At 45.1% G+C, this 13,932-nt stretch overlaps 1 protein-coding gene across 3 annotated transcripts in view; it reads left to right on the top strand.

Annotated features, from left to right (window-relative positions):
• The window catches only part of dop1b (DOP1 leucine zipper like protein B), a 148,553-nt gene that overhangs the window by 98,028 nt on the left and 36,593 nt on the right, over positions 1-13,932 (top strand). For all 3 annotated transcript variants that reach the window (XM_078232767.1, XM_078232769.1, XM_078232768.1), the window contains exons 22-28: positions 844-969; positions 3,235-3,372; positions 5,841-5,896; positions 7,144-7,248; positions 9,563-9,629; positions 9,732-9,876; positions 13,406-13,488. In XM_078232767.1, coding sequence (XP_078088893.1) covers positions 844-969; positions 3,235-3,372; positions 5,841-5,896; positions 7,144-7,248; positions 9,563-9,629; positions 9,732-9,876; positions 13,406-13,488 — 720 coding nt within the window. The remainder of the gene's footprint in view (positions 1-843; positions 970-3,234; positions 3,373-5,840; positions 5,897-7,143; positions 7,249-9,562; positions 9,630-9,731; positions 9,877-13,405; positions 13,489-13,932) is intronic.

The raw sequence follows: 13,932 nt of genomic DNA, 5'->3' as shown, positions 1-13,932 counted from the left end.
GTGCTGGAGGTTTATGCAGCATGTAGGCCGCCCTGGGGCAGAGTCTAGTCCCACATGATTACAACATAGAAATAAAATGTTTGCGAGAAGACTCCACCTCTGGTGTGAACACTCATCCTCAGTTTCCATTGGTTCCTCAAGTCAGGTGACTCAATTCTGTGACCGACACCACATAAAGTGATGTCACAAATAGGCTTACATTAACACTGCAATGAAGTTACTGTGAAAATCCCCTAGTTACCACACTCTGGCGCCTGTTTGGGTACACTGAGGGAGCATTTAGCATGGCCAATGCACCTAACCGCCACATCTTTCAGACTGGGAGGAAACTGGAGCACCCGGAGGAAACCCACACAGACGGTCACCCCAAGCTGGGATTTGAACCCGGGTCCCTGGCGCTGTGAGGCAGCAGAGCTAACCACTGTGCCACCCATGCTGCCACATACACCACAGATAGCCTTTTGCCTGTTGTGGCTTTCTGCAATGGCCATTCTGCCACCACGGATTCGACTGCGGCCCATGGGCACCACTTATAACGTTCGTGGTGGGCTGCCACTGGACTTGGTGCCAGCTGCGCACCACCACCCCCCACCCCCCCCTCACGGATGCGTGGCAGCCGGCGTAATGTTGCAATTTTGTATTGGACTCAGTTGGGACCCGGATTCGCAGCTACTTCCAGTTCCACCCGCCAACCATGCAGCCAAACGTGAAAGTCTCTCCAGTGAGGGCAAAAGCTGTGACAGTCTCACACCTGCAGCCATCACAGCTGGACCAATGGGAGTAGCCAGGACGAACATGTCCCAGAGGGCCCATTTTTCAGATTCTGATCTTTTATTTTAACAGACACTTAGACAGAAAATTCTGGAGCTGCTGAATCCATTTGCTGCTCAGATGGGTATTCACCTGATGGCAGCTGTGGCAGCAGTGTGGAATAAGAAGAAAAGCAGCAAAAAACTGAGTCAAACCAAGGTAAGACCAGTCTTTATTTCTTGAGGCACAATGTAAGGATATTCCTATTATCCTTCCCTCTCACTGATTTCCAGGACTGCCGACTATTAGCTCATTAATTTTATTTGTTTTCAGTCCATGGATAATTAATTCATTCTTGTATACTGGAAAGCTTTAAATTTAAAAATAAACATCTCTATTACAATAATAAAACTAATAGAACACTTTTTATTACTGTCATTACTCTTAAGAGTATTGATAGGCAGAGGGATCTGGGTGTACAGGTACACAGGTCACGGAAAGTGGCAATGCAGGTGGAGAAGGTAGTCAAGAAGGCATACGGCATGCTTGCCTTCATCGGCCAGGGCATTGAGTTTAAAAATTGGCAAGTCATGTTGCAGCTTTATAGAACCTTAGTTAGGCCGCACTTGGAATATAGTGTTCAATTCTGGTCGCCGCACTACCAGAAGGATGTGGAGGCTTTGGAGAGGATACAGAAAAGATTTACCAGGATGTTGCCCAGCATGAAGGGCATTAGCTATGAGGAGAGGTTGGAGAAACTTGGTTTGTTCTCACTGGAGCGACGGAGGTTGAGGGGCGATCTGATAGAAGTCTACAAGATTGAGGGGCATGGACAGAGTGAATAGTTAGAAGCTTTTCCCAGGGTGGAAGAGTGAATTACCAGGGGGCATAGGTTTAAGGGGCAAGGTTTAAAGGAGATGTACGAGGCAAGTTTTTTTTACACAGAGGGTGGTGGGTGCCTGGAACTCGCTGCCAGGGGAAGTAGTGGAAGCAGATACAATAGTGAGTTTTAAGGGGTGTCTGGACAAATACATGAATCGGATGGGAGTAGAGAGATACAGTCCCCGGAAGGATAGGGGGTTTTAGTTCAGTCGGGCAGCATGGTCAGTGCAGGCTTGGAGTGCCCAAGGACCTGTTCCCGTGCTGTAATTTTCTTTGTTCTTTATATTGCTACCCATTCAAATGGCCCAAACACACACAGCTGACAGTTGTGGGTTCAAACCCTAATCCAGGATTTGAACACATTCTAGGCTGACTTTTGAGTGCTGTATGGAGGTAAGACATTAGACTGAAGCCCCATCTGTCTGTGAAGTTGGACTTAAAAGATCCCATTCCACTATTCTGTTGTCCTGACCACCATTCCTCCCTTATCTGTCACCAGTAAAACTGACGAGTTTGACATTGAATTTATTTGTTACTTGTGGAACTTTAATATGCACAAAATTGGCTGCATAAAGAGTTCTATTTGGAAAGATAGATAATTGGATGTGAAATACTTGGGGACACTCTGAAGAAATTTATGAGCTGCCTCTAAATGCGAGACTCAGTTATTTCTATTCGTGTTTCCGACATGTCCTTTTTGTTTTGAGCTTTTACCCTCCTTAGTGTGAATCAACATGCTCTACCCGTTTCGTCTCTCTGGGTGTCCGAGCCAACATTATCCCACAGCTCACATCATTAAAATATCTGGTCATCTTCGCTACTGTTGGTGAGAGCGTGCTGTCAACCTATTGGCTGCCGTACTCCCTGCAATACAACATTAACCACGCTAGGCCGAATGGCCTACTCCTTCTCCTGGTTTCTATATAAATGCTTTGAGGCACCTGAGGCCCCCCCGGGACGAAAACCACGAGCCCCCCCCCGCCCCCGGGATGAAAACTGTGATTTTCTTTCTCTCTCTCTCTCTCTCTCTTTCTCTCTCCCTCTCTCTCCTCCTCTCTCCTCCTCTCTCCTCTCTCCTCTCTCCTCCTCTCTCCTCTCTCCTCTCTCCTCTCTCCTCTCTCCTCTCTCCTCCCCCCCCCCCCCCCCCTCCCCCCCGGGGTGGGAACCAGTTCCTTTTTTTTGTTCAGTAAAATAAATCTCGTAGACTTGATACTTTTTTTTTTCTTGATGAGGGCAGTTTTTATTTTGAAAGACGAGTATCCTCATTGGTTGAAAATGGGGGTTTATGTGAGCCATTTTTAAACTTGATCAAACTCCAACTTCTGCAGCTTCATGTCCTCACACCCAGTGCATCCAGACCCAGTAGATTCACCACCAGCAGTTTGGTAAGTGACAGGAAAATGATGGTCAGAGTTCTTTCTTATTTCGATTTGTTGTAATTGTGCTAACAATTTTCACAGCGAATGAGTCCACTTCACATGGTGAAGATTACAGCTGTTTCAAAGGCAGAACGTTTTGTTCAAAAGGATGCTAGTCATTTTGAGAAGTGATTTTTCACAAAACCTCGCATTATAATTTGAATGTTGTCTTCATCTTTTGTAGACGCAGATTCTGCCCACAGCCAGTGAAGCTCAGCTAACACTCGTAAGCTTGGTGCAAGCCCTGGACACACTCAACACTGACAGTATATTACAACTGATCAAGGAAGTTGTCAAGAAGCCACCTCAGACCAAAGAAGAGGTAAAACATTGGGCACTTTTTAAACCTATGGTTCACTTTGTCAGGGGTGAGTCTGGCGCAAGTGGCGATGGAAATGCAAGTGACAGTAAGAGGTTTACGAGATTGAGTGGCATGGACAGAGTGGATAGTCAGATGCTCTTTCCTAGGGTAGAAAAATCAAGAAGTAGGGGACATAGGTTTAAGGTGCATGGGGAAATGTTTAGAGGAGATGTACGAGGCACGATTTTTACACAGAGGGTGGTGAATGTCTGGAACGCACTGTCTGGGGAGGTGGTGGGAGCAGGTACAATTGTGGCATTTAAGGGCCAACTCAACAAATACGTGAATAGGATGGGAATGGAAGGATACGGACTCCGTAAGTGCGTACGGTTTTAGTTTAGGCAGGCATCATGATTGGCGCAGGCTTGAAGAGCCGAAGGGCCTGTTCCTGTGCTGTACTGTTCTCCCTTTCCTCCACACTACTGTCCTTTGTTCTTTGAAATGACTGGAGTGTCCCAATTTTGTTCATCAAAAATCATTTTCCTTGGCCTGAATCTCGCCAGATAATAGGACAGTAGAGTCATCGTCAAGTGATTTGAGCTGAGTCCCAAGCTTTGGAGTAGGGATTGCCTAACAGTTACCTAGGTCAGATCGTGGAGTCAAAACCAAAGTGCCGCACCACTATCAAAACTCCCTCCCCCACTGCCATCAGCTCCCTTCAATTTTCTCCCTTTCACCCACACTATTGGGTGGCACAGTGGCACAGTCGTTAGCACTGCTGCCTCGCAGCGCCAGGGACCCAAGTTCAATTCCTGGCTTGGGTCACTGGCTGTGCGGAGTCTGCACGTTCTCCCCAGTGTCTTCATGCGTTTCCTCCCACAGGGAGGTGTGGGAGGAAAGATGTGCAGGTTAGGTGCATTGGCCATGCTAAATTCTCCTTCATTGTACCCGAACAGGCGCTGGAGCGTGGCAACTAGGGGATTTTCACAGTAACTTCATTGCAGTGTGAATGTGAGTCTATTTGTGACATTAATAAATAAACTTTGAACTTAAAAACTTAAACTTAACTCTCCAAGGCATTGACACTTGTCGAGTTACTAATGCACAATTCATAGCTCCAGGTGATTGTGAGAATAGCAACTGTCACCAGGCTTTTCCATCATTGTTGACCTCTGATTCCATAGGCTGGAATTTTACTGCCCATCTGCCATGGGAATTGGAATGGGCGAGCGGCGGACAATGGGAAGGTCCATTGACCTTGGGTGGGATTTTATGGCTTTGGGACGAGCGATGCCATAAAATCACGCCCATGATGTCTATACCTGTGGTAGCTGGCAGTGGATTGTGTTACAATCCGCATGTAGGCTGATAAGGGGTGATTGGTATAGATTCACAGATATGTTATAGCGCAGTCGAAGGCCAGTTGGCCTATTGTAAATGTACTGGCTTTCTGAACGATTGAATTGGCCAATGGAAAGAACCAAAGGGCGAAATTTCACGTTCTTAAGCATTTTACAGAAACTAAAATTGACATATCAATCATTAATTAGCAGACATCTAATATCTCAAACGAAAGACAAGGTACTTTAGCATCAACTAACTAACATAGCCAAATTCTGTATTTCCAAAACCCTTTTTCTGTGCACTGCACTTCTGACAAATATGTAGCATTAAAGGAACAGCCTAGCTGTCACTCCTAGCTCTCCACTAGAGGTTCACCTATCCTGCCATTCCAGTTCGGAACTTCTGGTGTTCTTTGGCAATGTTTCCATTCCTCCCACGTTTTCCTGGATACTTTCATCACCAGCAAGACACGACTTGGCACCTTCCTGTTGCTTAAATCATCACCAGGTCCTGTCTGCTCGGTTTCCTTTCTTTTGAACAGAAGCTGAGCTATCCTGCTTGGCCGATGACACAAAACAGTTCTCCTTGCCTGTCCGTAGCAATAGCTTGTTTGTGCCTCACAAACAGCAACTGTCCTTTTTTTTGTTGTGAGAGATGCTGTGAAAGGTGTTAAAACTTCCACTCCACCTCAGTGAGTATCTTTCCCCATAGCAACAGAATTACATGGGCATGTCTCCGAACTTGAGGTATTTATCCAGAATTTTCTATCTTACCGTCAGCTGAAGGGGACATTTCAAAACATAACCACCTTGTGAAGTTCAGCGTTCATGACAATTGTGATCGACGGCAAGAATCCTGCCTGGTTTTGTTTCTGTTACTCTCCCTAAAGCAGCGATACTGAAACCTGTTGCAGTCTTCCCACCAATTTTCTGCCTGAGAAAAACAATTTTGATCCACTCCAAAGATCAAATCTCAAATCCATCTGCACTGTAATTTCCTGGTGAATCTGTTTAATTATCAGGGAGTCCAGAATTGTGAACCATTTCTGAAGGAATGCAGTTTGATAATATAAAATGTCAATTTGTCTAAATCCTCTGAAAGTTGAGTTTAAAATATTGGATGGCCTATTGTGCTTTCTTTTCCAGAAACCGACTTTGGTTGATATTCCGATGCTGCAGTTTAGTTTTGCGTTACTCCAGAGGTAATTCTGTTGTTCAAAAACACTTTATTACATTTGCAATGAGTGTAGTTGAGATGTACTGAAACTGTTAATGTAGAAACATATAGAAACATAGAAACTAGAAGCAGGAGTAGGCCATTTGGCCCTTTGAGCCTGCTACACCATTCATTATGATCGTGGCTGATCATTTAAATTTAATATCCCCCCCCCCCCCCCCCCCCCCAAAATCCCTCGATCCTCTAATTTCTTCTTGAAATCTCACAACATTTTGGCCTCAACTACATTCTGTGGTAGTGAATTTCAGGATGAAGTGAAGTAAATTTGAAAATTTGCACTATTGTTATGAATCCCAATGATTTTTATTTGAGTTTAAGTCATTTCCAGTACCTTGTCCACTTAATGCTCAGATTCACAGAATATGGGTAGGAGTTTGCAAGCCTATTGACAAACCTTTGCTGTCAGATGTTCCAATTTGGTTTAAACTCATCCATTAGCTTAGAGAATTTCTTGGCTATTCATTATATTTGATATATAAGCTAGCTAAAGCCACTGATTACCTTTTATGCTGTGTACATCTTTCACAACATGATTTTGCATTTTTAAATTGGATGAACTGCAGTCTGAGATAGCTTCGAAACTACAAAGTAGAATTTTGCTAGAACCAGCAAATATTTATCTCTTTGCATCAATTGGCAATGCGCAAGTGTTATTTTTATTACTTCTATGAAAGGTGCCACAATCCAAGCTCATGAAGGTGGCTCACCAACTTCATGTACACTAGAGTGGCTATGAGGAGATGAATCACTGGTGGATCCAGAAAAGCAATACCATTTCTCTACTTTCCTTTCTCAGAAGCTCCAATCCACCATGTGGATGTCACAGTGGTTGGCACTGCTGCCTCTCAGCGCCAGGGACCCTGGTTCGATTCCTGGCTTGGGTCACTGTGCAGGGTTTGCACTTTCTCCTCGTGTCTGCATGGGTTTCCTCCAGGTGCTGGTTAGATGCATTGGCCATGCTAAATTCCTCCTCAATGTAGCCAAACAGGCGCTGGAGTGTGGCAACTAGGGGATTTTCACAGTAACCTCATTGCAGTGTTAATGTAAGCCTACTTGTGACACTAATAAATAAACTGTAAACTTCAAAAGTGACTGGTTCAAATCAGGAACACACTGGAAAGAGGATCAAAGCTAGTTTCCCCCTGCCCACCCCCATCCCATTGAATTTCAGTTTGAACACAGACAACTAATCTCATTTTGCTTTTGTTACAGGCTTTCCGTGGCCAATTTACAGGATGTCCTGCCGCCATTGCTCGGCCTGTTGAAGGAATCAGTTCAATTGAATTTAGCTCCACCTGGGCATTTTCTGTTACTTGGGTAAATACTCATTCCTTTTTCTTTCGAATTGTCTGCATCCATTTTTGTAAATATGTATCCCAAATTGTTTTACCTTTTGGAGCACTGAACTAGTTCATTAGAAATAATTGGCCTGTTCCTTATCAATCGATTGTGACTTTTCATCATAATGTTCAATACTTTTTTTTTCCAGAAATGCATCCAATTGCTCTCTAATCCATTTCAATATAAAAAATAGAAGCAGGCGAAGGCCAAAGGGCCAGTCGAGTCTCCTCCACCATTCAATATGATCATGGCTGATTTCCAATTTCCTGTCCATTCCCCATATCCCTTGATTCCCTCTGAGAACACCAATCTGTCCACTTCAGCCTGAAATATATTGTGTTGTCGCATCCACAACCCTCTGGGCCAGAGAATTGCAAAGATACATAACCCTTTGAGTGAAGTAATTTATCATCATCTCAGCCCTAAATGATTGGCCTCTTACCCTGAAACGGTGCCCCCTTGTTCTAGATTCCCCAGCCAAGGGAAATGATCTTACCCATCCTATCAAGCCCCTTCATAACCTTGAATGTTTCAGTGCGATCACCCCTCCATTCTTTTAAATCCTGGAGAATGTAGACCCAATTTACTCAGCTATTCATCATGGGACACTTCATCCCCAGGACCCACCTAGTGAACCTTTGCTGTATCGCCTCAAATGCATGTATATCCATTCTTAAATATGGGTCCAAACATTGCAGACAGTATTCACAGTACACAGTCCAAAGATATGCAGGCTAGATGGATTGGTCTTGCTAAATTACCCCTTGATCTCCAAAGTTGTGTAGGTTAGGTGGATTAGCCATGATAAATGCATGGGGTTACAGGGATACGGTAGGTGAGTGGGCCTAGATCTGAGAGTCAGTGCAGACTTGATGGGCCGAATAGCCTCCTCTTCACTGTAGGGATTCTATGATTCTTTTGCAGGTGTTGTTTTGATTGTAACAGGACTTTTTTTTGTACTCCAATCTCTTTGCAATAAAGGCCAAAAGTACTATTTGCCTTCCTAATTGCTTGCGGCACCTGCTTGCTAACTTTGTGTTTCTTGTATAAGCACACCCAAGTCTCTCTGAACATCAATAGTGACAAATTTCTCACCTTGCAAAAAAAATTGTGCTTTTCTCTTCTTGCAATCAAAGTGAATAACTTCACTACATTACACTATCAGCCACCTTGTTGTCCACTCACTTAAAAAAGACTGCAGAGAGATTTGGACAGGTAATGTTCTTCACAAAACTTGCATTCCCACCCAACTTTGTGCTATCAGCAAACTTCGATACATTCTTCTCTGCCACTTCGTCCATGTCACTAATATAGATTGTAAATAGCTGAGGACCCAGCACTGATCCTTGCAGCTCTCCGCTTGTCACAACCTGCTAGCTTTAAAATGATGGAGGTTACTAGAGGTTGGAAAATAGGTATAAAAATACAGCATCTTCTTCCCCCTCTGCTCTCAGTTCCCAAGTTAACAATCATTCTCTATCACACTCGGCCCTTGTTGTACTCAATCCTCATTATCTTCACTCTGTGCTCCCACTCTTCCCAAGATTACAAGTGAATTTTTATACTCTGTGTATGGAATCTGATTCATATAGAGTCCATTATTATCCCTGGCTGCCACTACTTAGAATCATGGAATCATACAGTGCAGTAGAGGCCCTTCAGCATATTGAGTCTGCACCAGCACGTGAGAAGCACCTGAACTCCCACTGAATCCCATCTGCCAGCACTTGGCACGTCATAACATTCAGGGCTATGGGCCAAGTGCTCATCCAGGTACTTTTTAAAGGATGTGAGACAGCCTACCTCTCCCGCCCTCCCAGGCAGCACTTTCCAGACCGTTACCACCCTCTGGATAAAAAGGTTTTTCCTCATATCCCCTAAACCTCCTGCCCCTCGCCTTGAACCTATGTCCCCTCGTGAATGACCCTTCAGCTAAGGAGAACAGCTGCTCCTTATCCGCTTTGTCCATGTCTCTCATAATCTTGTGCACCTCGATCTGATTGCCCCTCAGTCTTCTCTGCTCCAACGAAAACAACCCAAGCCTATCCAATCTCTCCCCATAACTTAAATGTTCCATCCCAGGCAACATGGAACATTGAAGTCTGATGCCCAGTTTAGAGAAGATTTGTGGTGTGCGCTCACAGCTTATGTTGCGTCGTTGCTTAAGATTTGGTTGCAATGCATGAACAGGTGTTGGAGTTGTGCAGAAACTACTGTGTTCTGGAATGACACCATCCAGCTCGTTTCATTGTCATGTTGTCGGTTTCTAATTTTTGAAATGAATTTGCAGAATATTAAATGACTTCATGTCCCGAAGTCCAAACTTGGAAAACAAAAAGGATCAGAGAGATCTGCAGGTAAGATAGAATTTTGTTTTAGATTAAATTTAATATATTAAAGTCATTATGTTAATTTCTGGTACCTTTGCATTGGAACCCCTTTGTGCTTTCTTTTACAAGGAGGTGGCCCAGAAAATAATGGAAGCTGTAGGGAATGTTGTTGGTTCCTCGCTTGAACAAACCAGCTGGCTGAGCAGAAATTTGGAAGTCAAGGCCGGGCCTCAGGTTTATTTGGAGGAGACCAATTCTGATGCCGTTGGCCATGGTGAATATCTCTAATCTCTGCACGTTAAGGCTCATTCCTATAATCTCAGTTGCCTAATGATGCGTCAGTTATGGTGGTTAGATTTTTTTTTTACAAAAATGAGCAGCAACTGTTGGACTGTTTGGGCTGAATGGTCTGTCTCTGTCCCGATATATCCTACGGAATAGCAAGGTGGTTTCCCGCCTTGCTTACCACCTAAAGCAACTGGTTATCAAATTGAAATACCAAAATTGGGCAGCACTGCTCACAGCGCCAGGGACCCGGGTGCAATTCCAGCCTCGGGTCACTGTCTGTGCGGAGTCTGCGTGGGTTTCCTCTGGGTGCTCCGGTTTCCATCCCACAGTCCAAAGATGTGCAGATTAGGTGGACCGGCCATGCTAAATTGCCCCTCGAGGTCAGGGGGACTAGCAGGATAAAAACATGGAGTAACGGGGATGGGACCTGCATGGAATTGCTGTTGCTGCAGGCTAGATGAGCCCAATGACCTCCTCCTACACTGTAGGGATTCAATCATTTCCTTGTCATATGACTCCATGCAAAGATCATCTGCTGAGACACCCTCCTATGCAACTGGAACAAACATGAACCAGGATATGGCACAGAAACACACCAGGCAGCCCAACCAGTCCAGCCAGTGTTGGAGGTTCCACTCTCCTCGCATCTTTTTGTACCTCATACATTAAGGTAACCTTACTAATTGAAGTCGGAAAATATACCTCTATAAGTTGGTATGAGTCAAAAATACAGTCAGGGTTTATTCTCACAAGCTTATGGGAGAACTTGACCCCTTCAAAGCGGAAGCCAAAGTTCTCCCTGAACACAAGAAACGTGGATATTTATACATCAGGGTTCCCAATACAAGCCATAAAACAAAGTCCAGTTAACAGTCCTTGATCGTAAATTATAGTTCCTTTAACAGCTTCTGATAGTCTTTGGATCATGGTTAGAGACCATCTGGTATCCTTGGGTCATGAAGCACAATTCTTCTGGTCGTTGCAGTCAAGGTGTCACCTCTGGTCCCCTGCTCTTCCCGCAGCGTTTCCTTTGAAGTGACTGAGTGACTGTCCCAGTGGGAGTTCTCCTTCAAACGGCCATTCTCGCACTCTACCATTTGGTGGCTGCTTCCTCTGCTTAAATCACAGACAAGCCTCCGGGAAAGCCTCCTAACATCTATATTCAACTGTCTGTTTTATCAGAATGATATAAACAAGCGAGAGAACCATGAACAAATGGCTTATACTAAAGGTAACAGATGAAAGACATGAACAAATGGCTTATGCTACTACCAGGAGCAATATAAAAAAGGGGTGACTCGCCACAAGGAAATGTTATGTTTGTGATACATTCCAGGTACAAAGTTCAACCTTTTAGGTACAAAATACATTGAGTACAAAAAACATTAACCCTTTCCCTTCTTCACTAATGTAAGCAAAAAGGGCAGTGGCACCTGGCATTCAGGCAAACACCGTGGAATCTCATTGGCCTATCACAGCCTGAAAAAAGGGAGCAAGTTGACCAAACCTTAGTGCAGAGACAGAAGTGTCATAACTGGAGGGAAAAAACCAGCCATATTGTTTTAGCTGATGCACATTAGCCTGGAGTATCGTTACCTCTTTTTGGGTCTACCCTTGTACATTTTTGTAAAAATATTTTCTTCACGTTAAAAAGGAAACATAATCAGTTTAATTGCTTGGTACTGGAGGTGGCGATGAACAACTGCGGTTGGGATTCTCCAGTCCCGCTGCAGTGAACAGAGATTCGGCTGAGCGCCAAATTCTCCGTCCTCTCTGGCAACAACAGCAGGGCGTGAGTGGCCGGAGAATTCCGGCCAGTATTTTGCAACAAACGTGTTTTAACCGTTTTTAAATCATAACATCCCGATATCTGCAATGTTTGTAGAACATGTCCCTTCAATTACAGTCGCTGTTTAACTAGTTCTGCTTTTCCCTTGTCATGTGTTGGACACTTGCCGGCTGCCCTTGGGTTTTATACAGTTGTCTCACGTATTGCTGAGGCAGGGGATCCATTCGCAATCTGAGAAATAAGCATTTTTACTGGGGGGGAATAAACACCGGGGCTATCATATTGGTCTGATTTGCTGCTGTTTGACTCCAAAATCAGCATGTTGGGCTTGAATACAAAATTGTGGTACAAAATTGTAATACTCACTGCGCTACCGAGGGCAGCACGGTGGCACAGTGGTTAGCACTGCTGCCTCACAGCACCAGGGACCCGGGTTCAATTCCCAGCTTGGGTCGCTGTGTGTGTGTGGAGTTTGCACGTTCTCCCTGTGTCTGTATGGGTTTTCTCCGGGTGCTCCGGTTTCCTCCCCACCGTCCACAGATGTGCTGGTTAGGTTCATTGGCCATGCTAAATTGCCCCTTAGTGTCGGGGGGACTAGCTAGGGTTATGAGGATAGGACCTGGGTGGGATTGTGGTCAGTGCAGACTCGGTGGGCCGAATGGCCTCCTTCTGCACTGTAGGATTCTATGATTCTATGAATCAGTAAATCCCGCATGCAGTAACTATAGAACTACAATAGGGCATGTTGCGGGGTGACATGCTATGCGAGATGATCGCGCAATTTTCCCGTCCCACCTGTTACGGGAATTATAGTGGGTGGAAAGGGGCGTACCATGCAAAAGTCTGTTGACCTCAGGCGGGATTTTCCAGGCTTGGGGTGAGCACAGCCGGAAAATCCCATCCCAATGTCTAACTAATGTAGCTATCTAACATGATGATGGCATAGTCGGGATATCACTGGACCTGCTATCCAGAAAACCAGGTGGGGACCTGGCTTCCACTGCAGCTGATGGAACTGAAATTCATGGTGGCACAATGGTTAGCACTGTTGCCTCACAGCTGCAGAGACCCGGGTTCAATTTTGGCCTTGGGTGACTGTCTGTGTGGAGTTTGCATGTTCTCCCCGTGTCTGCGTGGCTTTCCTCTGGGTGCTCCGGTTTCCTTTCACTCTCCAAAAATGTGCTGGTTAGGTGGATTGGCTGTGCTAAATTTTCCCTTCGTGCCCCAGGATGTGCAGGTTGGATTGAGGAACCATTTTTGGGGTTACGGGGATAGGGTGGGGGAGAAGGCCTGGGTGAGATATTCTGTCAGAGTTGGTGCAAACCTCGTGGGCCGAATGGCCTCTTTCTGCACTATGGGGATTCTCCCATCCTGCCACGCTAATATTTTTAGCAGGGCAGACCGGGAGAATCGCGTGTTGGCCAATTTGCGGGATTCCCGCCAACGTTTGTGCCACGATTGTGTCTCCCAGTCCCGGATTTCTGGTGGTGTCAATTAATGCAATTAGGCTTTGGAAGTGTTTCCCACATCCTGTGACATAAAGTCCAGTGGGTGGACAGGATTTTAACGTTGTCCAGTTTGGGTGTATCCGTGGCCGTTCATTGTGTAAAATAGTACGTTTTGGGAGTACCTGATGCAGCATGTAATTAGGGTCTCTGTTGAATGAACTGTGTTAAATTGTCACTAATAAAAATGAAGTAAGACATTGTTTGTGTTGGATTTCAAGGTTTGTTCACCCCACCCTCAGCCGTGGTCTCGACAGCTGTCGCTTCTTTATACAGTGTGCAAGCTCTAACCTTGCTGGCTGAGGTAAGCCTGTAACGTCAATTCATTCACAGATAATTCTCACTGATGCAATTAAACTTTTACCACTGCATATTCTCAGACAATCTTAAATCCTTCCTTTATTCTATGTTCCACCCTGCAACTTTGGCCGACATTTTCCAGACCTGCCCAAGTGGGCAGGACAGAAAACCTGACAACATAAAATGGCGTCATGATGGGAATTGGTGGGTGGCACAGTGGTTAGCTCTGCTGCCTCTCAGTGCCAGGGACCCGGGTTCGATTCCTGGCTTGGGTCACTGTCTGTGTGGAGTTTGCACGTTCTCCCCGTGTCTGCGTGGGTTTCCTCCGGGTGCTCCGGTTTCCTCCCACCTTCTGAAAGAAGTACTGGTTTGGGTGCATTGACCCGAACAGGCGCCAGAATGTGGTGACTAGAGGAATTTCACTAACTTCATTGCAGCGTTAATGTAA

The sequence above is a fragment of the Mustelus asterias genome, chromosome 17 (assembly GCF_964213995.1).
Source record: "Mustelus asterias chromosome 17, sMusAst1.hap1.1, whole genome shotgun sequence".
Classification (NCBI taxonomy): Eukaryota; Metazoa; Chordata; class Chondrichthyes; order Carcharhiniformes; family Triakidae; genus Mustelus; species Mustelus asterias.
This window is presented reverse-complemented; position numbering and strand designations above follow the sequence as displayed.